This window comes from Chaetodon trifascialis, chromosome 11 (assembly GCF_039877785.1).
Source record: "Chaetodon trifascialis isolate fChaTrf1 chromosome 11, fChaTrf1.hap1, whole genome shotgun sequence".
Lineage (NCBI taxonomy): Eukaryota > Metazoa > Chordata > Actinopteri > Chaetodontiformes > Chaetodontidae > Chaetodon > Chaetodon trifascialis.
In genome coordinates this window covers 18,286,809-18,311,386 of record NC_092066.1, presented here as the reverse complement: position 1 = coordinate 18,311,386, position 24,578 = coordinate 18,286,809, and the positions used below count along the sequence as shown (strand labels likewise).

The following is a 24,578-nucleotide window of genomic DNA, read 5'->3' as shown; positions in this document are numbered from 1 at the left end:
AGCTAATCTAATTTACATAATGCTAATGTGCCCGCTTTGGATTTTGTGAATTTGCAAATGAAGGAACAGATATCGGCTACAGCACTAGTGAAGGAGAGTAAAGAGAAAAATGAATCATGAGCACCGAGAGTGACTGGAATTTTCTAAGCTTGGAGATGTGTGAGAGAGAGGAACTTCATGTCAGCCTGAATTCACAGAACCTTCATTTAAAGGTCTTCATTTAAACACCTGTGAAATGTAAAAGTCTTGCTCTGCGTGTTGTCTCATGAGGACTGAAGTCAGGGAAATGCTTGAGGTCAGAGGGAAAGGCTGGAGCCTCGTGTGCCAGTGGGTTATTGCGTTAAGCTAATTAGAGCTGCTGAAGGATGGAGTGGGTGTGTTTGAGGTGAACCTGGGTCAGCCCCATCGTGACAAACATGACGGCGAGGACCTGAGAGCCACAGTGTCAGTGTGACAGTCGGTCAGTGGGCTAAAGTCAAAGGCCTGTAATCCAGAGAGCTGCGCCGCCACCAGGATATCTAAGCTAATGATGCTATTTTATTACAATAGTCCAGTCATTAAAAAGGTAGTTTTTTTCATCCTCTCTTGATTTTGGTGTTGTTGTTGATATATTTGAGAACTGTAATATCAAAATCAAATCATACTGAGAATAAATTGAATTTGGATGACTCACATTCAATTAGGCTGCAAAAAAGGGAATAAAAAACTGGCCAAGTCCATGAAATCCAACTATGTACTGATAATGTGGCAGAGGTGAAGCTCTGTCGTTCACAGGATCTCAGCGTGTGTGTGTGTGTGTGTGTGTGTGTGTGTGTGTGTGTGTGTGTGTGTGTGTGTGTGTGTGTGTGTGTGTGTGTGTGTGTGTGTGTGTGTGTGTGTGTGTGTTTTACAGAGCACAGCTGTGCTTTGGATTTATCTCGCAAAGCTTCTTTACAGCCTTCATCTATCATGCAGGCATACTATATTGGTACACTCGCAAATGAGCCCAACTGTCTGCAGTCATGTACGTGTGCGTGAGTGTGTGATAAGTATGCACAACGGCCGCAGCATGTATGAATATGTGCATACTTAGATTAGATTTATTAGGGGCACCGGGGTCAGAGTGGTTCATTAGCCTGCTTTGCTCTGTCTTAGACACAGGGCAGGCTGCTGAAAGGCTAAGTGGTCAAATCCGTGCACAATGCTCACTCTAGTCCTCTGAGTTGCACCATATTGCCCCTGTATATCTTTGCCATATGTCTTTTAAGTCACTCTGTTGAATGCACAAGCTGTAAAACACAATGCCTTCTAATCTCTCAGCATCTGAAACGTGCTGTTTGAATTCTGATTGTGATCTGCGCTCTGTGTCGAGGTGGGATTTACAGTCAGCGTTAATGCAGCGCACATCGATTGTGAATGTGATTGGCAGACGTTCATCTCTGCATGAAGATTGCTACATAATGTATGTTATTCAGCAGCCTGTAGGTAAAAGGCAGCAGTCTGTACCACAAACATGATTCATATTGCACTCATGTTTTGGATTTGATTGCTCCATTTCAGGTATAATAATGCTACTGGAGTCATGAAGGGAAGCTTCCCAGCATGCACTTGAAGCCTCATTTTATGTGTTCCTGCATTGTTAGCTGTGTTATTGCGTTTTAGATTGTGTTCTACTGTTTCCACACTTCAGATGTTGTTAGCTATTAAGAATAAATGCGTTAAGACCATGATGTTGTTGTTGTGTTGTGTGTGTGCGTCATCAGTCCAAGCTGGTGGTAAAATCATACAGTCAGGACACTCAGCCTCTGTTTCCACCTGATGAGCAGAGCAGTTCTCAGATCAGAAAAATAGATGACTTAATACTGTTTCAAACCTGACCTTTAAAAAATCAGATTCAGTTTTTCCTGTGTAATCCTTATTCTGAAACTTTGAAAAATATTCCACCTTTATTTTAACTACCTTAGTTTAGTTTTGGTTTTATATGTCTCGAGTATGCTTCACTCTACTCTTGTTTCACTGTGATATTATATAGGTGTTTCTTTGCACTGTAAAACACTTTGTTAATGCATTATTATTAGAAAATGGACTGTATTTCTATTTAGCACTTTAATACCGCAGAGCTTTACAAAGTGTCTCATAGATTCGGTACTTTGCTCGAGGACATTCAATGCGTTAAATATGAGTCAGAGTCACCTGTTAGCAGTAACAGAATAGTAAACGAGACATTTCCCTTCATCTGTGCTGAAGTGATGATTCCAGCATCATCTCTGTAGCTGTGCACATTGGTCCCATTTTATTATCTGAACTGAGCAAAAACATGTATGTAAAATCACTGAACTATGTGAGAATCAAATTACAGGGATAACAGTATACATTCATACATACATACATACATACATACATACATACATACATACATACATACATACATACATACATACATACATACACTCACCCATTACAGAGTTGCATTGCTCATACTGCACTGGAGTACACCCTGGTTAGGTCATCATCACTGGGCTAATACATATGTTGTTGTTCCATCAGTGGTCTCTCATGTACATTTTGAAGTATCGCATCAGAAAAGGTGGGTGTAAAAGCCAAAATTTCCTCAATTTAGCAAAAGAGTTTTATGTTCGATTGAGTTGTTTTTTTGTGTTTTTTTTTTTTTTTTACCTTTGTCAAAAATAGTTAATGTGCATAGTGGGAGATGGAAACACCTGAATAATTTCTGATGTACAGAACATTGAACTCACATGACTGATGAGGTGCTCCCACTCTGAAAGAAGAAGAAAATTCGGAGGGCGTTCATCTTGTCGTGCCCTCTTCTTCTGCGTTGATATAATGGTTTTCTGACTGGAGAATTGGCACTACCTACTTCTCTCAATGAACCAACTCCTAATAACCGCACAGCGGTCCTAGATAGAAACAAACAATTGACACCTGACACAAACACCTGATTTAGATTTATAATTAGGCTGATGTGCATGTCATCTGCTCCACTCACCTTGCCCACGCTCCCCTATTGTACCTATTCCTCCATCTTCAGGTTTTTCCACTTCCTGCTGCTTTATTATGTCATTGAGCACCTGAGTCCTCTCTACCACAGTCAGCCTTGGCAGCCAATATGCATTTGTTTAGCTATTAGATATGAGTGGGCTTTTAAGGGCAGCTATTAAAGTCCTATTGCAAGGCTTTCAGAGTGGAAATAATGAAGATTTCGAAGATTTTCATCAGCCAAGATCAGTGCATAAAAACATATTCACTAATGGTGAATGACGAGAATGAAAAACCTGCATTGTGGTGATTCATTGTGACTTTGCGTTGTGTGAGTATTTATGACTATGAAAGAGTCTATTTTCATGTATGTGTTTCTCTAAATTATCTTCCTCAGCAACATGTTTCCAGCCAACCTGGTCCAAGCTACTTTTCAACAGGTGAGCAGAAATATTTCTGTCTGTAAAGTGCTATTACCTTGAACAGAAGATAACATGGAAACAGAGATCTAAAAATAACACTGCTGCATTCACTGTCATCTCGCTGCTGTAATTGTGAATCTTTTTGAATAATTTAAATGTTAACGCCTCTGATACGAGCCTACACGTGTCATTAGCATGTGACAATCTGCTGCTTTCATTCTCTGTTGGTGTCATGTTTATCATGCTCATATTTGGGCCTGTGCTCTGCTTTGATTTCAAGTATCGAACCCAGAGAGTCCCCGAGCTCATCCCCAAACCAACAGTGGCTCAGCTCCTGGATGAGACCACCACACGTAGGGTCTACATCTACGGCATCCAGGATGACAATGGCACAGATGTCCAGAACTTCTCCCTTGATCTCACGCCACCACCGGACGTCATTATGAAAACATCACCTGGCACCAGTGAAGGCATGAATGTGCTGGGGATTGTTATTTTTTCTGCTACCATGGGTAAGTGAATCCCACACACACACTTTCACAGAGTAAGAGCCACACTGTACATGCATGATGTATAACTGCATAATTGAAGTCTTGGCACACCCACATCACTGTGTAATTTAGTTTCAAATATGGTGGTCCCACAATGAAGGCAGAGAAAAAAATTAATGATTAATTTGCCTTGTTGAAGGCATCATTGTAGGCGTGCAACTGATGCATTCATCAGTTTATTAATTCAACACGTGTTGTGCTTCCTCTTCAATCCAGGAATAATGTTGGGCCGAATGGGACCCAATGGAAGTGCTTTGGTCAACTTCTGCCAGAGTTTGAATGAGGCAGTTTTGAAGATTGTTGCCATAGTCATCTGGTGAGTGTTGTGTCTGGTACAATCAAATGAGGAGACATGTTAAGCTTGGCTCTGTGGACGGCAGCGGCAGTCTGTTGCTCAGTCAGTTGGTCCACCACCCCTCCACTTGGTGAAATGACTTTGGGGATCCCTTAACTTCGGTTAATGTCTTAATTTGTCAAATTTGCCAAAACACTTTGGAAACTAATAGCATTCCAATGAGCCCTAACTGTACTTTGTGTTAATGCTAATTACCATGTTAGCATACAAACATGCTACCGGCTAACTACCTGCTACCTGTTAGTATTGCTCAAAGCTCAAAGCCAATGTGCACAGACCTTCTTGCATGGCTGTATTAGAAGTCTCGTTGAACAGTAAATGCACCAGAACTTGACAACATGACAATATGATTTTTAATAAAAGCTGATGATGTGGCTGTCATTTTACAAACATGCACTCTACCTTCCTTCCTCCGCAGGTATTTCCCCTTTGGGATCGTGTTTCTGGTTGCTGGTAAAATCTTGGAGATGGATGACCCTTCAGCCATGGGGAAGAAGCTGGGTTTTTACGCCATTACAGTGGTAATGGGTTTGGTGCTGCATGGTCTATTCATTCTCCCAGCCATGTATTTCTTCATCACGAAGAAGAGCCCCATCGTTTACATCAGAGGCATTCTGCAGGCCCTGCTTATCTCACTGGCCACTTCCTCCAGGTAAAGAAATTTGACTTTCAAAATATAAGATCGCATTGGAGACACCCTGTGCTACATCCTGAAGATTGCCCCCAAGTTTCATTCAAATTCAAGGAAGGGGGGGACAAATGGCAGAAATACTGCAGGCTTTGTGATGATGAATCAAGTGTGCTATTATCTCACTACTTGTTTCAACAGAACTGAACCAGCTGAAGGGATTTTTGCTCACATTTGTGAAACCCGATCTCACACTTGTTGCTCTTGGTTTTAATTTTTGGCTGCTTCCTTCTGTTAAGTGTAAATTGTTTGAACCCAGAATCACCACTAGCGGCTATATTATTAATTTCCGTTCTTATTTGTTTATAATTGTGGGGACTCTGTGACTGTGTTTAGCTGAAGGGCTTCAGGAGCAAACATTTAGTGGAGAATAAGCCCACTTAATTTCCCTTGGTTTACTGCCTATATAAGATGAATATAGTGACTAAAGTAAGTCAATAGAGGCTTTCATTGGGTCTCTCAAGGAACTCAAGAATGAAAGCTTTTCAGAAAATATGTGCACATACTAAATCATGTTTACTAGAACAGCATGAACGCATTGAGTGCTATTATAAAATCATAAAAGCTTCAAGTAAAGATTCAACAAAAATAACATGTGACTAAGAGCATCATGGTCAGGGCAGATATGCTTTTCGATCCACATTGCTAGTGTAAATGGATTGGATAATGGAATTCACCTTGAATGAAATGGCTGATTGTTGGGTTTCACAGCAACCTTGTTAATCTCCCCTGACGCCAGGTCTGTCTCCGTATTATGAATGACTTTATAATTTCACTTGAGCAAAAACACTGTCCTTTATCTTTCTCACCAGGAGTGGTGACTCCTGCTTTACAGTCAGTGTGGTGCATCTTGTATGGCGGTCTACATCTTCCTAACAAATGACATGACAGTTTCAAATGCCCTCCTGTTGCAGTAGTGAAAACTCTTTCCTGTGTCATTGTGTCACACAATAAAAAAGATGTTTGCAGCATCCACTGACAAATTAATAGACCAATTTCATGTAGTTTTACAACTCTGTGGGCGTTCATGAGAGCTCACACACACTCAAACACACACACACAGGAAATTTCCGCCAAGAATACGGTGATAAAAGATCTGCCTTTGTAGTGTGATTTCCTAACACAGCATGACTTGTCATGGAAGAGGATCATTATCTGTAATTGTATAATTATTATATGTGTCTGTTTTTCTGCAGCTCTGCCACTCTGCCTATCACCTTCAAGTGCCTACTGGAGAACAACCACATCGACAGACGCATCATCCGCTTTGTGCTGCCTGTCGGGGCCACAATCAATATGGACGGCACTGCGCTTTACGAGGCTGTGGCAGCCATCTTCATCGCCCAAGTGAATAATTATGAGCTTGACTTCGGACAGATCATCACAATCAGGTAAGGCTCGCTGACTTTAGACTAGGAGTGGCTCATAAAAATGGGCCACAGAAAGCCGGCATTACAAACAGGCCAAGTGGAGACACTGACCTCATGAAAGATGCTATTAGGCTGCATTTTAATGCTGAATCCAGTGGGCTTGCCTTTTTTCTCATCTGACTCTCAGCAAGCATATGTCAAACTATTCCTTTGAAGTGATTAACATCAACAAATCTTTGGACAGATTCTTATCCCAACATCAGTTTGGTAAATGAGGGAAAACCTCTCGAGGGGTCCGACAAAAACTGCGCGGGCATACTTGGTGGTGTTTTGAGTGCGACGTGAATTAATCTAACGTCACACATTTAGTTTAATTCTGAATTAATAAAAAATATTATGGGATTTAGCAGATACACATATATGTAAATGTCACACAGATTACGCCTCATATGAGCTTCTTAGTCTGATCTGATTTCTGCTAAATCAGTCTGGAAGCCCCTGGGACACAGACAGACAGACAGACAGACAGACAGACAGACAGACAGACAGACAGACAGACAGACAGACAGACAGACAGACAGACAGACAGTCCTAACCCTTCCCACCAACACCAGGAGCTTCTAACTTTCAACCACATTACCTGTTGCCCACCCCAGGGCTAGGAAAATGGCCGGTCCACCCTCCAATTTCATGACATGTAATAACATTAAGCAGACCTCTCCTCATGGCTGCAGTCTCTGCCCATTCCCTCATAATCCCTTGGCGGTAAAACCCATATGACCTGTATTACTCATCTCCCTTGTCACGGCAGAATTATAATAATTTTCCCTCTCTCTGCGTCCTGTTCCCGTGCCGTTTGGCTGTCGACCATGGAGCCGCTCCATCTGCATGCTAACCCAACCCCAACCCTCCCCCCCACCAGAGGAACTGTTTGCCAGTTTGTGCTCAGAGGTCCAAGGTCTCGGACAGAACATCCGCTCAATCATTCTCACTACATCTCCCATTCTCCCTACACCATGATGGAATAAATATCCAAAATCCTTTACTACCTTTAATTAACAGTGATAATACTGCATTGTAGAAATTCGGTCCTGCATTGAAATTTTCACAGAAGTACTGAGGCATCGTCAAAAAGTGAGAGTATGCATTACCCTGAATCGCTCAGTGTGTTGGATTGCTATATAGGAAAATTTTCTAAAGTGCCACAAGGAAATTGTGGTATTAATAATCATCCAATTTTATGGGTTATTATGGACATTTTTTGCTGTAATGAGCCATTTGCTAAATACCATAAACAGCAATTGTCAATCCTAGCTGGGCAACTTTAGGCATAGTGGGCCTGCCAAGCTTTTTCTCTCTCTTTTCTCCAAAAGAAGCTTGACAGGCAGGATGTGGATAAGCAAACAGTCAAGTACTTTGACCTGGGTGCTGCGATTTTCCTCCTGTTTTGCGTGTAAAACATGAATCTGCCAAGCGTCAGTTCAGAGAGCTCATATGCACCTTTGATGAAGACTCTGAAAACGAATGCTCCTCCTGTCTGTCCTCTCAGCATCACCGCCACCGCAGCCAGCATCGGTGCAGCTGGAATCCCACAGGCTGGACTCGTAACCATGGTGATAGTGCTTACCTCTGTGGGTCTGCCCACCGATGACATCACTCTCATCATTGCTGTTGATTGGGCTTTGTGAGTAAGGGTTAATCTCTTCATCATGAATAGCTGAGCACAATCAAAGCCAGCAATTCAGGAAGTGGTTGTGACATTTAAGAGCCTTATGGTAAATTTTAATCTTCCTCTTCTTAGCTGGGGTTTATACAGTAAATAGATGCAGTGTGCAGTGCACAGGTAACATACTTGATGTATTGAGAATATTTTAAGGAATTCTAAAGACTGCATGTTTTTTAGATTATGAATAACATATTTTTTCCAAACTTCATGAACACTGTGGATGACTTTTGATTTTCATATTTAGGGATCGATTCAGGACCATGGTCAATGTGATGGGCGACGCACTGGCCACGGGCATTATGGCTCATATCTGCAGAAAAGATTTTGTCAAAGAAGGCGAGCAGGTGAGAGCATGCAAAGCCAAAGCAATGAATCCTGAAGCTGCAAAACATGCTTTTCTTGTCATCTCATGGTCGTCTTGACCTGTGTAGGAACATTTATCTTGGTTTGAAAGACAGATAGGAAAGTGGTTTATGGTTTAAGATTGGGTGTTTTCATGCTGTAGCTCAATACTTCAGCTAAAAGACTGATACCATGCTTTGTCTATGCGTGAACTAAACTGCAAGGTCATGGACTGTCACTGTGCCTTTTTATGTCACTATCCAACCTTATACGGAAACTGTTTTATAGGAAATATTCTTTAAAAATGAATTAAAAATTTGGCCCAGGTCACTTTGCTGGTGGTAAAAGTAAAAGCAATTAAATATTATTCAAATAATGATACATATACCAAATATTTTCAGAGGCTTTCACAAAAAGAGTTTTAAGAAGAGACTTAGTGTGTCTGAGTTCAGTGGGCAGGGTTAAACATACACATGTAACAGCCTGATCACCCTTCCTCACAAACTGTGACCTGGGAGTAACCAGCAGGGCTCCAACTGTGCATCTTAATGGTCAAGAGGGTACACACTAGGTCAACAGATCAGAGATGTATGTACGAGTCAGCTTGCTTTATCATGAGATCCTGAGCTCTTCTTCTTCTCCTCCATGATCACTGCCTCCACCAGGTGCCTCTGATCTGTGAAACCAAGCCCATGATAAGCATCCAGCAGATGATGACCTACCAGAACCAGAAGAACGGCTGCTACCAGCCGCCTCCACCCGGCAGCAAGCACGACCACCTCTCCCCGGACGTGGCTCGCCTGATCCAGCTGGAGGAGGGCATCCGGCCGATAGAGAAGAAGAAACACGCTCACTCGTCTCACCACAAGAGAGAGCACAGGGACAAGGACCACTGTTCGGTTGATATGAACGGGTTGGAGACGAATGTATAAATCAGCTGCCCTGCCAACAGCCACTGGCTCGACCACCGCCGCAGGGCCAGCAGGGGAGGAAGACAAGATTGAGGTGACTCAGTTTCCCCCTGGAGAAGGAGAGCAGCCCAGTGTGCATGAATGCAGACGACCCTGGGAAAAAAGACTATTTTTCCAACGTAACCTAAACAATGACCCACATTTGATTGTGTATGTTTGTGTGTGTACATATTTATCAGAGCTGTATTATTATTACCAGCAATGACAGTGTGCTGCTGTGGCTGACAGCCATTTCAAAGTGGAGAAGAGATTCTGTTCAAGGTCTCACAAACATCCTCCCCAACCTCCAAGTCCATCTGAAAGGAGCAGGAATGGAGGACACAATAGCTAATATCAGATATAATTTATGGAACCTATCCCTCCGTGGACTGTGGAAAAAAACAAAACTAAACATCCACTCATATCTCTTTTGAATCATTATGATCTGGTTTGGTATAGCATAATAATGGTTGGGGTTTTTGTATATTTCTTCTTTTTTTGTGGTCTTTCTGTTCTCTATAATGAAACTCAGGCAAAATGTTGCCAGTTTGGAGCATTTTTCCAGTAGATTCACAGACTCTGTAACGCGCACAACACAGGGACAAAGTCAGACGATGCAAGATAATTGAGCTCTAATAAGAAGTTTTATTCTAACACACACGCAACTGTTTGGTTACATTGACTTTGGGGTAAAAAAGAGAACACATTATTTCCGGTGATCCAAATTTTCTCAGCAACATCTTTCCCTCCACTTCTCTGCCTTGTGGTCCTGGGTCAAAGTGGGTACTCTGCCTCATAGCTGCAGTACTGTACAGTCATTGTCAGAGTCAAAGGCAAAAAGATGATGAAGATCACAATGAAAACAATGAGGACGAGTGTTTGCCCTTGTGTTGAAGTCATGTTGTCTTTGCACCCCCTTGTATTCCCTCTTTGCCTTAAACGACCAAAGGAGAAGAATATGGGACAAGTGCGTCACAGACGTACGCAGCAACAGCAAAACAACACAAGTCGACAATCACAGGTCATACTCTGAACTCCATGTGTATGTGATATATGCTGTACATTTATGTATTTCGAAAAGTTAAAGAAATGTAGATTTTACTACCATGTCAATATGTTTCAAGAGCTGCCATTCTGTATTTGTTAAAATGTTGAAAAAAAAAAAGTTAAAACATTTCACTGTAGTCCAAAGTTTATAAAAATGTACCAACTCTGTAAAAAAGACAACATCTAGAAATGAAAAATATATCAAAGAGGTACAAATGATACACTGTTGGACATCTTGATTTTGATGATTTTGGAGTGTGAGGGTTGAATCACAAAAACTGCAGCTGCATTAAAGGTTCAAGCATTTGACATTTTAAAGACTAAAAGTGCAAGAATTTAAAGCTTTATATAGAAATCTGACAAGCTGCATCCTTTCCCTTAAAGACATGCAGAAAAAGCAGCTGTTTGCACATTAACACGTGAGTAAAAGTCCTGTCTAAGCATGAAAAAATCCCTCTAAAGTCAACTGAGCCATCAAATTAGCAGAGACAATCCTGGCTCTTGATAAAATGCGGCTTGGGTGAAATGTCGATGTGCACTATGATGCTCAGATGACCATGTCAATAATGCTAATGCATGCTGTGCTGAAGGAGCACCTGGAAGGAAGTCTATTTCCTGTTATTTTCTTTTATTGCAGAAAAAAAGCAATTCCTGTCTAAGCAATTTTTTTGTAGAATTGCCTCCCGGGCCAGAGCCATCAGTCTCGTTGGCCGCATACGGCCCAAAGATCGGGTGTTCCCTATTCCCTATTGTATTGCCCCTATTCAAAACTAAAATTCTGACATATAGCTCCTTTAAAGCAAAAGCTCTGAGCAGGAACAGCAAGAGCAGCCATGGAGCAAGACTGGGTTATGAAAATATGAAAAACACTATTAGCAAGGAATCCTTGGAGAACAAATTATGGGACATGGTTTGCAATTTCCAACCCAGTGACAGTCACATGACACAGAATGAAAATGTCCTCAGTGAAGAAGAGCAGCCATCAGAGGCACATCAGTCATGACTGGCATCACTCCCAGGTATGATATTAAAGCTGAGTGACCTCAGATGACACGTGTCAGAGGGGTTTTTGTAAATCCACACAGCATGGCCATACTCCTGCATAACAGTAGAATTTCAAATATGTTGTATAATTAAAAGATCATTCGCTAGTGATGTTTTGGATATTCAATATGCTTTAACTTTAAAAAGATGCTAATGCTAATCGAACTTTAGATATTGCTGTGCAGCCATCGGTTCACTGGCTTCATGACTCTTCTCTATGCTACCACTATACTATGCTACAGACTAACATTTTAATTATTCTGTCCCATAAGAAGTAAACTCACCGAACCTCACCCAGAGACACACTTTTTTTTTCCTGTTTGCCAGGCACGTCCAACAATGATCTCTTTAAAGCAGCTGACTCAAGACAATCTCTGGAAATGAAAGGAAATCCACTGTGCCGTTGCTCCGTAATTGCCACTTTTGCAATCACAGCATCCGCTTGAAAAGATGATGGAGCTCTTCTGTGCGCCAGAGTCTTGGTGTTAAGAAGCTGCCACCCCCGTGCGTTACAGCCTCTGAAGAAATTGGAATTCCCCGTCAAGTTAAAAAGAGGCCTCTCTTTGGTATTGGTTTCTTCATTTTAAAGATGTCTCAAAAAGGCTGCTGAGTTAGTGGGCTAGAGAAGATAAAAGGTTTTGAAAAGCCTTGTCTTTTGAAAAGGCTGTAGTGAGAATTCAACTATTAAGAAGAATATGTTAGACTTAGCTCCCTTATGGTTGTGTATAGTTATTATGTTATTAGATATAAAACAGAATATGTCATTGCTTCACGGTGTAACTGTCATACTCCAGCTTTGCACACTGACTTATTATATGCAAAAGTTTGATCAAAATGTTCAAAGATCAGGCCTTTGCACATTTGATGAGTCTCATTCAAACGCAGCCTATCCAATATATACTTTTTATTTTACTTTCGAGGAAAGCTTTGAGCCAAAGTTATTTATTCAAGCACAGGCTGAGCTTCTTAAGTTAACTTGATGCAAACCAAGCTTGAAAATCCTCAGCTAACACCAGTGTGCTTCACCTCATCCCACCCCGTCAGTCTGCGCCTGGTGAAGTTTATCTCGTAAAGACCCATTAGCCCACTGCTAACGGTCAGCGGGACAAGCCAGCCTTGCAGCTTGGGCAGCATCTGAATATCACCATTTGGCCAGCCGGCCACCTGGCAGAGGGACAAGATGGGGGGTGGGCTAAAGGGAGTTGGCCGGATAGGAGCATTTAGGAAAACAGGCTGGATCTGGTAGTGGGGGGAGGTGGGGGGGGGGGGGGGTGCCAACAGGGAGAAGTCTGGATCAACTGTAAGATAAACAGAAAATGTGGGGGAAAGGGAGAAAGAGGGAAGTAGGGCACAGAGGCTGAATGAACAGCAATAACACAACTAAAATCCCTCTGTCCAATCAGTGAAATCTCACAGAACTGGGCTGTAGTTACAAGCCTGATAAGTGTGTGAGTATATGCAGGGTCTGATCCCACCTGCCACTGCAGGAGGTCACTGAACGTTTCTACCAAACACTCAGTTTTAATGTCTCTGAAGTCTATGTGGAAGGTTTGATAACAAACACAGAGTCACTGGTACCTGACTGTACAACTATAGAATATATCATGTAACCTTAATCCCCCACTAATCTTAAAAATTGCTTTTTGAATATTCATTATTCATTATTCATTATTGTAAGAAAAACCTGTCTGCCATGGTGGCAGCTGACCTGAACTTTTTACCTGCCACAGACAACACTAAGCCTGTATTTGGCTGGCCGCAGGAGCAAACAGCACTGATGCTGTTATGTGCACATGGACTTTCCTCACCATTCAAATAACACTGAAACATCCCTCACAAAAATGCGCTGTATTGATGTTTGTAGTCTCGGCTCTGATCTCATCACTCCCTATAAGGAAACACCAAGCTCAGCACTGTCATTATCAACGTCAATCATCACTCCCTGCTGTGCCAAGGTCACAGCTTTGACGCCAACCAGGTCTACCTTTAAGGAGAAAAACACTTCAGAAGGATTATCATCAGAAAAGATTTATTTTTGCAAAAATTAGATAACTGCTATCATTTACAGATGCATATTCTATACAAAATTCGCTATCAAAATGGCTCAAAACGCTTAGTTATTAAGACAGAAATAGACAGAAATTAGAGGCACGTTGAGTGTTTTACCACATGATTCATCAAACACAGAGGAGCTCTATATACTTTGGAAATTTGCACTGATGTTGCATATAAGCAGCTCCTAAAGACTCACTGGGTGTTGGAGGATTGATATCAGGCTGAAAGATGATGGGGCAGTAAGATTCTGCATGTACTACGCAGGGAGCTCACTTATCAAAGCAGCAGCTGCAACTGAAACTTTACAGACCATATCTGAAGATCAAAACACATTATCCAAGTGCTAAATTAGCTTGTTAATTAGCAAAATTCAGGAGGCGTTATTTGGCCAATTTGTCCTTGACGTGCTGCTCAGAGGACAAAAAGCCTGCTGCGGGTCTCACAGCTTGGCCTGGCCTGGTTGGACCTGGAGGTTCCGCAGCTTCAAAGCTATGGCCATGTTCCCAGAGATCTTCAGTTTCCTGTTGTGGAACGCCTGAGGAGACACAATTTAAGGAAAAGCATAAAAAGTTGCACTGTTATTAATACATCAGTAGAAGGTGAATCTCCTATAAACTAAACGTGTCTTCTTAGACAAAAAGGTGGCGAGCACAAACTGAGTTTTCACTTTTTCGGTTTGCAATTTTTTTCCTGTTGCTGCTTGAGCGTGTTTGCCTCCGGCGGTGTAGCCATCAGTGGCTGTCATCTGACCCTACATCCACCTGCCAAGAGCACCAAAGGCAGGGGCCTCTATCAATTGACGGCAAGAAATAAACAGGTTCAATTGTTTGCCTCACAGCTGGTGTGAACAGAATAAAAAGCTGCAGCTTCTAAAAATAGCCAAGTGACAGCCAGAGGCTCAAAGCTTCAGATGCCTGAACCCGAGCGAAGTCTTTTTCCTCAGTGTTCAGTTCGCTCATTTACCTGAGCACCGCAAACAGACAATCAAATCTATGTGGGACACTTTGGGTCATATTACATGTTTCATCTATGTTTTTTCGATCAAATGTGGCCTTTTCAAGCCTTTTTATTGTCTTTATTCACTGGGCAATCCTGCATTGTACATACATTAACAAATAAAAACTCTTGACCCTTGACATTTGATATAAAATCACAGATGAAATATTATAGTTATCCTAATTGTTCAAATCCAGTTCTCAGCAAGTATTACAGATCTGGCATCAGTGTACAGTAATCCAGGTGCAGGCAGTGTGTAGCCTTTGCTACACTCCCCCTCAGTGTGTGTGCTGTGTGCAGAGCTTCTCCACGTGAAAGCTAAAAATGTCCAATTGCGGGTTTGATTTGGCAGACATGCGTCCATCAAAGGTGCACTTTGATGACCAGCAAACACTCACAGTAGTCAATCTCACAAATGTGAGTCTGATGTATGAATGTTTACTGCTATATCATTACCATTGCTAAAACTCATGAATTCATGCTAAAGCTAACCGGCTGCCACAAGTTATAGCTGAGACATTACTCACTGAAAGTAGCTCGCGAATGTTAGTTATATTAAAACTCAAATTAGCCAACGCCTCGTTCGATAACATGATCAGTGACAAAGAGTAGACAAATCGTCTCCTGTTGCTTTCAGAATTCCCTGATGGGCTAAATGGAAATGTGTTCACACAGAAAGCATCCCTCTGGATAAAGCTGGTTAGCACAGATGGTAATCTGGCAGACACACATGTATTCAGCCTTTTACGAGCAACAGACAGCTCTCAGTGAAAACTGTGTCATATCTCTATGTGAAGACACAGCAAATGAAAATAAAACTGAACCTACTGCTTTCACACATAAGACAAACTCCAGTGCGTTCAGCTGTCTAGTTCATCACTTCATTTTGGCTGGAGTGAAAGCTGTCAATAGTCAGTATTTATGAGATCCAGTTGCACAGCTGCAGGCGTTAAAGTGACCTGAGTGGCAATTAGGAACAAATCCCGTTGATCCATCTTTTATACATTTAGTGTTACATTTTGTTCATGTGGAAAACAGCAAAACAAAGATGTGGATGACACGTAAGTACACACCATTTGTACGTTCTGCTTTCCTGTCATCAGTTCCAGAAGATTCTCATCGCTCACGGAGAAGGTGCAGTCTGCCTTTGTACCTAAAAGAAAAACATGAGGAGCAACATCTTCATTACGATCAGCTAACTAATGCATCACAGCTAAAAATTCACACGCAGAAAAAATCTGTATTTGCTCTTCCTTATACACACATTAAGGAAAGACAACTTCCTCTTGCTCCTAAGAGGAAAACAATGTCATAACTGTAATGTTAAATATTGGAAGCAACTGTTAGTCACCATTAGCGCGGCGCTCTGAACTGAAAGCCCTCCAGAGTACACTTGGCATTCTGATTCAAGTTTCCATTAGTGGAAAAACATGTTGTAGTCACATGAATCCAACGCAGCTTCTTTCACTGAAGCACAGAAGAAAGCTTTCTGACTCATGCTTCCTGCGTTCTGACTGAAAATCAACACTGCTGCTTTCTAGGTCTGTCCAGGACAAAATGTCTCAACGCCACAGTCCACCTGCGAAGGCAGACAAACATGTCCATCGTTATAGAAATAGGCACGTTCTCTGCCTCGGCTACGATGATGGCGTATCGATATATATAAATAAATAGTGAGATCAGATGGAAAAAAAAAAAAATTCCCTGTAGGAACTGTGTGCAAGTGCGTGTGTGTGTTGTGAATTGCTAATTGTCCTGAGCAATCCTTGCAGTCCTACAGGAAAAACATGTTAAATCACAGCCTGTTTGATGCAGTCTCAAATCATCATTGAACATCGTGCTTTACCCCATTTTTACTTCACGTTTATCCAAGTACATTTTTACACAAGTACTTTTAGTATAATATTCTAGTACTCCTTCCATCCCCAGGCTAAGTTATTGTGATGAAGACTGTGTTCAGAATTTCAACTACTTCAGCTGCTTCACTTGACAACTAGTTCACTTGAGTTGCAGCTGTCACATGCACAACGTTTTGACACAGTGCGTACCGGGGTCGTTGGTGACCGAGCCTTTGCCATTTTTCACATCCACGATCCAAGTTGCCTCTTTCCCCCCTGGTCCATTATTCACTTGAAAGGCAAACACTCCGCCAATCTTCTTAACGAGCTGCTCTCCTTCCTGCAGGGAGTCGAGAAGCTCTGTGAAACAGTGCTTTTCATACAATGGCTGCAGGCAGGCAGGCACTGCCCACACATTTCACATTAAATAATACAGCCATCCATCGTCATGTGGTTTTTATAATTAAGCTCGGTTTTAAAACTTAAAATCATGATTTGATTGTGTTTAATGGTGTTTCTGAAAGAAATATCTCCAAACGAGACAATTCTGAGCGACAACTAACAGAATCGCCACATTATGTCCTCACTTGAGAAATGTCAACCACCAATCAAGGTGATGTTCAGAGCGACAGATTCTAATGACACACTTCTTTGATGGACCCATTTATGAAATCCTTGCAAACACATACGAGGGGCTAATGGTAAGATTTGTGTCACACTGAACAATCAGTAGACCGAGAAGAAGAAAACGCTGCAAAGCAAATCAAAGATATGGCTGCTTTTAGTTCAATGCAAGTGTACTGACTCCATCAGATCAAACACAGAATGACTACATTTTACCCTTTGCAGTTGATTTTCAATCTCTTTGAAGACGGTATAAGCTTTAAACTCCTCCAGACCGCTGCCTGAGCTGCTGAGAACTGCACCTATGCGGGAACTGTGGGAGGCAGAAAAGCAACTGAGATAGAAGCATATGTGGAAAAAAGAACTTCATCTATGAAGTATTTCATTCTAGATAATGTACTGTGTCTACAGCTGAAAGAAGCGTAATAGTGGAAGACACGATGTTCCGATGTGTGATGTGGGTACGAGCAGAGAAGAGGACAGAAAATGTTTCTTAGTATCAAGTTTGATTTACATGACCAAAAAGGACATGCAGACAGTCACATCACGACTTCCTCACCTGGCTTCCTGAGGGAATCCCATCCTGTATAGGGTCACAACCACAGCTCCTCCCAAGCCAATGTTGTGCTGCAAGGCCACTTTAGCCCCTGAGACCTGCCTCCGGCCAGCCTGCCCTCGGAGCTGCCAGCACAGCTCTGCACACTGGGCCAGACCTGAGGGAGCAGGACGAGAAGGAACAGAGGGTGAGGGTGAGGGTGACTCACAGAGGGGGACGTGGTGTAAGGAGGTGTGAGGACTTGGTAAAGAAAAATGAATCATCACGCACAAGCTGATTAAAGAAAGTTCAGGTTTCATTGTTGGGAAGGACTTCTTGAGCTTTGGTTAATCATGTTTTCAAATGTGGACTGAGACTCTCAAAAGGTGCTCCTAGAAAAAAAAATCCATGTGTTGTGTGTGTGTGTTAAGAGTCTAAAAGAGTCTGAAGAAGAGATTTCAGGGAGGATACTGATTGGCTGCCTGACATCTCCAAGCAGTCTCTGTCTCCACTTGAAGACACCATAGCATTCTGCAAGTGTTAAACACAATATCCTCACTGAGGGTGGGTGACAAATTGACTCCTAATCTGACAACTCACTCCCTAATCCCACCAGGGACAACTCCTGCGCTAGCGTTATGGCTAAGTATTTCATCCCATCTGCTTAATGAGATTTCGCATTTCTCCATTATCCCAATCAGCTAAAGGACTTAAGGGTAAGACCTCTTCATGGTGGAGCGTTCACATTCTGCAGCACTCTCCTGATCATCTCCACGGGGACTTGCTTGTGTGAGTGTATTTTCGTCCAAATCAAAGCGATCGGAATATTTATTGTAGGGTCCGCCAGGCTGGACGTCACCGCAGCTGTACAATTTACACACAATGAAAAGGAACACTCAGAGTGGTGCACATTTTTCATGAATCGATGGTGATCACAAGCCTTTTCACCCTTCAGGATGTGCTAATTAAGCACATAGGTCAAGCTCTGCTGCAGCGAAGCTTCAAGGTCCCTGGATGTCACATCAACACGTAAACATCATACCCTTCTGAGATGGATCACACTCCGTCCTGCGAGTGGGTCCCTGCACAGGTCAATCAGCTGTCAGTATCTCTGCTCGCACTGTTCCCGAGGCAAGAGGTCAGAGCTTAACAACCATGACTAAGAGCAACACCGTGGATCAGACAGAGCTTTGCTGACTGGGGCACTCGCATACAAAGAGATAGAGTGAGCATTGATGGGTTAGGGTTAGGATTAGGGTTAGGCCATTTCAAAACTACATGAAAGGTTCTTTACATCAAGTAAAATCCAACGCGACTCAACAGTACAAGAGGCATTGCACAACTACTGCTACCCAACGAATGAAGAAATAGATCGATAAATAAATCAATGCAAATTCTAATCAGACCTACGGATAAGACAACAGGTTGGCGATGGACAGCGTGGTTGTTTGAGAAACACAGCCATGAACATGTTGGACAGCAGTCGGATTAGTTTGCATTACATGGTTTTGCAATGGCCGCTTTGATTTTTTCACAGATGTTAAAATGTGGTGTTAAGAAGATGGAATGGGTCTCCCCCGGGGGTCCTCCACGCGACGGCAACAGAACAAACAGGGTGTGTTATGTGTATGACTGAGAGCACACAAAGCTATCAGCAGTGACGATGAGTATGAAAAAATGGTATGTATGAAAAGTACTGGATCTGCTGGGAAGAAGATGAAGGCTGGAAGAGTCATCTGCACTGTTTGCTCAGTCTCGTCCCTCAACAGTTTAATATGCAGAGAGATTACAGAGGAGGTTTGCCAAAACCACAGACGGCCGCCCTCTCACATGCCGGCTGAGGATCGCTCTTACCCAGTTACCCTCCAGGTGGCCATCACTATGAGACACATGCCACCTGGTGGCCACTGTGGAAACTGTTTGATAAAGTATTGAGATACACACCACGATGAACACAGCAGCTTATATGCTCTGAATAGTTCATCTGCAGCTCCAAACAATATAAAATAAACGTTAGTCTAAAATGCTTTGTGATCCTGATCTGATCCCTGATCTGGCATTGTCACTCTCTGCCACACTGCTGTCCTACAGTATACGACAAGTGGTTTTCATCAAGAGTGAGAGGCTTGGCGTACCTGTGGCGCCCAGAGGATGTCCTTTAGAGATGAGACCACCGCTGGGGTTGATCACAAACTTGCCTCCATATGTGTTGTCCCCTCTGTCAATCAGCTCTCCTGCTTTACCTGCAGAGGTCGTTAAACACTCAAGATCACAAAACAGTAGAGTGAAGTTTACAGTACAATCCTATTACATGTTAATCAAATATCTGAATCCCTCTTGGTTCAGTGGTTCAGTGACATCTGAGGGAACAGATTTTATTCCGCTTGCTCTTATCATCGCTGTATCTCCCACAAGGACGGATCTTGAGAGAGTGCTATGATCTGTATTCAGCCTCACAGTCAAATGTTCTGACAGCTAAGTATTTAAATAATTACATTTTTAACAGGTGCAGTCTCACCCTCTGGGCACAGCCCCAGAGCCTCATACGTGATGAGCTCATTGGCTGAGAAGCAGTCGTGCAGCTCAACCACATCGACGTCACTGGGCTTCAGACCTGCAGTCTCGTAACACTTTTTGGCAGCCAGACGAGACATGTCATATCCAACCTGAACAGAAAAAAAAAAGATGCTTAGGAGCTGACTTAAAAAGACAAATGTGTCACAATGAAGTTATCGAAAAGCTCAGTCAACCTCAGCAGCAATGACACTGCACTGGAGACTTTACTCAGCATGGACGTTGTTTCATTCTTAAGATCCAGTTATTTAGAGCAACAAACGTTTGCTGGAATGTTTACTTGACGCCTGTAACCTGATCCACGACATCTTGAGCCTAAGACAGTGGTTCTTCTTCAGCAATGCTTTGTTTGGCACCGTGCAACTTCACATCCCTTCAGTTTGTCTAGTGTCTCTGTGGTTTTGTGTTCTTGACATTCATAGGTCTGTTATAAAACGTATGTTATTGTTGGAGGATGTTATCATGCTACAAACTTTGCTAATGACAATTTCCTACCATCTTAATGCAGCTGTTTTCTTCAAAAGTGGAGGCCAAGTCGGTCACCATCTCTTGGGCCAGAATCTCCACTGCCTGGTTCTCCAGATGGTGCTTCCTGACGAATGCCTCGCTGGCCAAAACTGCTGCTCCGGCACCATCTGACGTAGGGCTGATGAGAGAAGAGAAGCGGGACAAGCATGAGAGCTGTGGCCGTTTTCATCCATACCACACCACCAGACGACAGAGCAGCTTCTTTCCTCTCATCCTCTGCACTTCTTGTGTTCATAAAGGGACTGAAACTTATGTGTCACTGTGCAACCCTGTGCTGTAGACTGACGCTGACATGAACCGCGCAGCTTCTTACCAACACTGCAGTAAAGTAAGGAAGTCAAACACCTTCCTGGAGTTGATCACCTGCTCCAAACTGTACTCATCCTGGAACTGGGAATACCTGCTCAAATGCAGACACACAGACACAGACACACACACACAGAATTCACACATAACCTTGACTTGAAAATGAATTCATGGGTATTTTGAGTCGAGTCTTACGGGTTGTTGGTTGAATGCTTGTGGTTTTTCCAGGCAATTTTGGCAAAGTGTTCCGGTTTTGTGCCTGGAAGAGAGAGTGTGTATGATGAAGTAAAAATCATGAACTCAATGCAAGATACAGCCATCACTTTCACATTTTAGGCCTTGCAAACTGCCCTGTAGCACGTACCGTACTTCTCCATGTGCTCCTTGCCGGCGTTGCCAAACATCTGTGGTGCTGCTGGAGCTGCCGCCATCCCATAGCAGTTGATCATCACCTCCATGTGCTTGTCCATGGGATTGGTCCTGTCCATATACTAGAAACAGGTATAGCTAATTGGGTTTTCACCTTGTAAAAAACTTCAGTAGAGAATGATGGTTTCTGGAAACTTTGGTACCACGTCTGTACTGTCAGGTGACACAGCAATGCCTGTTTTGTTGATAGACAGTGATGTACTTCACAGCAGCAGAGGATGAACATGGACCCATCTCTGCTGTTGTTTCATTTCAACATGAAAAACATGCTGCTGGCAAAAACTACACGCTACAATAACAACAACACCTGCGTGGAGGATTGCAAAATACTGTGAAGTGTTCATGTTATTTTGTCCACCTCCTCGACATACAGTACAATAACACATAGTTTTCTACCTTTGAGGACAAGGAGCCCTTTTCCATCCTCTCAAACCCGAGGGCGAGCACACAGTCAGAGAGACCTGCGGAAGGAGACGAGAAGAGAGGATTTAAAAGTTTCAGTTAAATCGTGGATTATGGGTTATGATGCAGATGTTCGTGTCCAGCAGGTAAACTTGGGGAATTTTAAATGAGGGTCTGAATGGAGTCAGATTTTGGTGGTTTATCACCTTCAAGGCTTCCTGCTCGACTCACCTCCCAGGATTATCTGCCGTGCCATGAAGAGAGCTGTGGAGCCTGTGGAGCAGTTGTTGTTGACGTTGATGATGGGGATCCCGGTCAGGCCCAGGCTGTGGTAAATGGCCCTCTGCCCACAGGTGGAGTCCCCTGAGGGAATGCGTTGGGGGAGAAGATGTTATTCCTTATTCATTTTACTCAGGGAGTTAAAATATGAGGAGATATGAAATGTAACATTGTAAAAAAAGGTCTTACCATAAACATATCCCACACAGGCTTGTTCAATGGCAGAATATGGGATTCCTGCATCTGCTAGCGCATTTTGACCTACAATATATTACGTAATAAAACGCTGTGTTACATGTTGAACAACAGAGTCTAGCTCACAGATGTGAAGATAAACAGATATGATCTCTTTTGAGCAACTGAACGACGTCCATATTCTGCTCAGATAAGCACCTGCTTCCTTGGCCATGTCGGGGTAATCATAGTTGTCTCTGGCTCCGGGCTTGTCGAACTGCGCCAACACACAGAAGAGTGTGACAGACAGTGAGTGTTGCTCAACATCAGCATGCACATCTGTTTTTTTCTGTTCTCCAGTGCAGAATAACACCCTCTGTTTTATCTTTCGCATTAGTTTCATCAGTCTCATCACAGTACCCTTTAGATGAAACTTGGATTACAGGAGGAGTCAGTCTAATCTGTCCTCAGAAGATGCTTATGATGGACCTCACTTACAAATAGACGAATATTTTGATAGTCGATTAATCGTTCTGATCAAGCGTTCTCTACTCCCAGCATCTAAAAAATGAGACGATTTGCTTCTGTTTTCTTATACATCACTGTAAACTGAATAACTTTGAGTTTTGGTCTGTTGGATGGACAAAACAAAGACATTTTAAGACGTCAATCCTGGGCTCTGGGAAGTTACTTTTCATTGTTTCACAATCTCTTGACATTTGTGAATGCTGTGTGTGCAGAAAATATTAAACAGTGAATAGATTTTATTTCATAATAATTATTTAGACAGGTGCTTAATGCATTTTGTAAACATAATCAATATCATTTTAATGAGCTTATTAAATATTTATGTTCTACTTTTGGCACCATCTTCCTCAGAACTTATTTACTTTGCAAGTTTGCAAATGATGCCAGAACATTAAAATGTCCACATTAAATAATCAACTAGGAAGGAGGGTGAAAGGACAAGACTGAAAAAGCAGCATGAGAGTGAGAGTGTTTTCTCTGGTGCACAGCAGCATGTGTGTCAGAGTAGAGCTGATAGAATTACTTCAATATGAACCTCATTGATGAATAAAAAGAGAAATGGTGTCTGTTCAGTGTGATGGGGCACCAGGCTCAGGTTTCATCATGACAGCATTATCACACTTGAAGCACTGATGTTTACACGTTATCATGAATCCACATTAAAAGCATTAAACTGACATAATCAGAGTTCATAAAACACTCAAACAACAGGTGCAAACAGCTCCGGAGTCACACGTCGTAATGTGAGCTGGTGTGATGACCCTTCACACAGATTGCAACACTGCCTGCCATGAACTGTGGACTGAAAATGGACGTGAAGCATGAGATACAGACTCGCAGCTAACCTGACAACAAACACGACTTTAACACTGTAAATCACCATAAATCACATACTGACATACACTGCATGTACCCTGTTTGGGCTAACTTCGCTAGCTTATGTTTACAATGTGTAGTGTCAGCTGTTGAAACATTATGAGCAGCTCTAAGTATCACGGACTGTTAGCTAACTGTGACATTAATGCAGAAAAATGACATTTTTAAGTGAAAACACATTCAAAGGGGCACAGCAGCCTGGAGTTAGCCGCTAAGTGCTATGCTAGCCTCAGGTATGAAGTTACATAAAGGTCGTTCATGTCGTCTGGCGCACTGAGACATACAAACGTGACATAGCATTACCTTTGTCATGCCCACACCGATGACAAACACCCTGTTCTTCTTTCCAGGTGCCATGCTGGCTTCTCTTCTGCAGATGGTTCAGACACAGACAGGGATACAGGCCGACGAGCAGCTGCATGCAGCAGAGCGGACAGGCTCCAGCTCAGACCGACTCAAAGATCGTCTGTGTGTGAGCTGATGCGTCACTCGGTCTGCGCTAATGTGGACACGCTGAGGAGAGTTATCCCAAAGACAAACACCTTCTTGAAATCTCCTTGAAATACCTTGTAGTTGCACTGACAAAATATCTGGCTTTTATAGGCCTTGTGAGAAACTCTTTTAGTTGTCTGTGGCAGACTCTCACTTTTTACAAATTGAGCTTTTATTTCTTGTGCTCATCATTCAACATTTAACAGCTTGTCTTATTTAGACCTTGATGTAAACACACTTTTCCACAGGTGCTGTGTTGTTTTAGGGTTATGTGGAAATATGACTGATCTGAGGAAAGCTTCAGCTTTAATAGATGTGATGAATGGTTTTACTACATTGTGCCTATTGTTCATTGTATTGTTGTTGTTGTTGGAGTGTTTCATGAGATAGAGCATGGGTTTTTGTTTTTGTTTCTTATTCTTCTTTTGTCACATGAGAGAGGTTGACTGTGTGATATAGGTCTTTCCCACC

At 42.5% G+C, this 24,578-nt stretch overlaps 2 protein-coding genes across 2 annotated transcripts in view; one reads left to right on the top strand and one right to left on the bottom strand.

Annotated features, from left to right (window-relative positions):
• slc1a7a (solute carrier family 1 member 7a) overlaps positions 1-10,643 on the top strand; it is a 28,488-nt gene extending 17,845 nt beyond the window's left edge. Inside the window, exons 4-11 of the mRNA XM_070973863.1 lie at positions 3,374-3,416; positions 3,679-3,910; positions 4,166-4,265; positions 4,723-4,956; positions 6,189-6,383; positions 7,912-8,046; positions 8,333-8,432; positions 9,096-10,643. Of these exons, the coding sequence (XP_070829964.1) occupies positions 3,374-3,416; positions 3,679-3,910; positions 4,166-4,265; positions 4,723-4,956; positions 6,189-6,383; positions 7,912-8,046; positions 8,333-8,432; positions 9,096-9,362 (1,306 nt within the window). The 3' untranslated portion in view covers positions 9,363-10,643. The remainder of the gene's footprint in view (positions 1-3,373; positions 3,417-3,678; positions 3,911-4,165; positions 4,266-4,722; positions 4,957-6,188; positions 6,384-7,911; positions 8,047-8,332; positions 8,433-9,095) is intronic.
• Positions 10,644-13,480: 2,837 nt separating this feature from the next.
• Positions 13,481-24,089, bottom strand: scp2a (sterol carrier protein 2a). Its single transcript, XM_070974407.1, has 16 exons — positions 23,919-24,089; positions 22,431-22,488; positions 22,227-22,298; positions 21,990-22,121; positions 21,753-21,817; positions 21,292-21,418; positions 21,123-21,186; positions 20,935-21,021; positions 20,589-20,739; positions 20,038-20,185; positions 19,655-19,762; positions 17,544-17,697; positions 17,201-17,297; positions 16,571-16,700; positions 15,596-15,675; positions 13,481-14,061 (listed from the first exon to the last, which is right to left on the bottom strand). The coding sequence occupies exons 1-16, from the start codon at positions 23,970-23,972 to the stop codon at positions 13,966-13,968; spliced, it is 1,623 nt and encodes a 540-aa protein (XP_070830508.1). The 5' UTR covers positions 23,973-24,089; the 3' UTR covers positions 13,481-13,965.
• Positions 24,090-24,578: the final 489 nt, after the last annotated feature.

Bases quoted from the DNA above. Each gene is read 5' to 3' on its own strand.
- scp2a (XM_070974407.1), bottom strand. From the start codon at position 23,972: ATGGCACCTGGAAAGAAGAACAGGGTGTTTGTCATCGGTGTGGGCATG. The intron at 22,299-22,430 runs GTGCTTATCTGA...AATATATTGTAG, and splicing joins CGACATGGCCAAGGAAGCAG to GTCAAAATGCGCTAGCAGAT. The intron at 19,763-20,037 runs GTGAGACTGCAC...CGACCTCTGCAG, and splicing joins TCTGGGGCTGTGCCCAGAGG to GTAAAGCAGGAGAGCTGATT.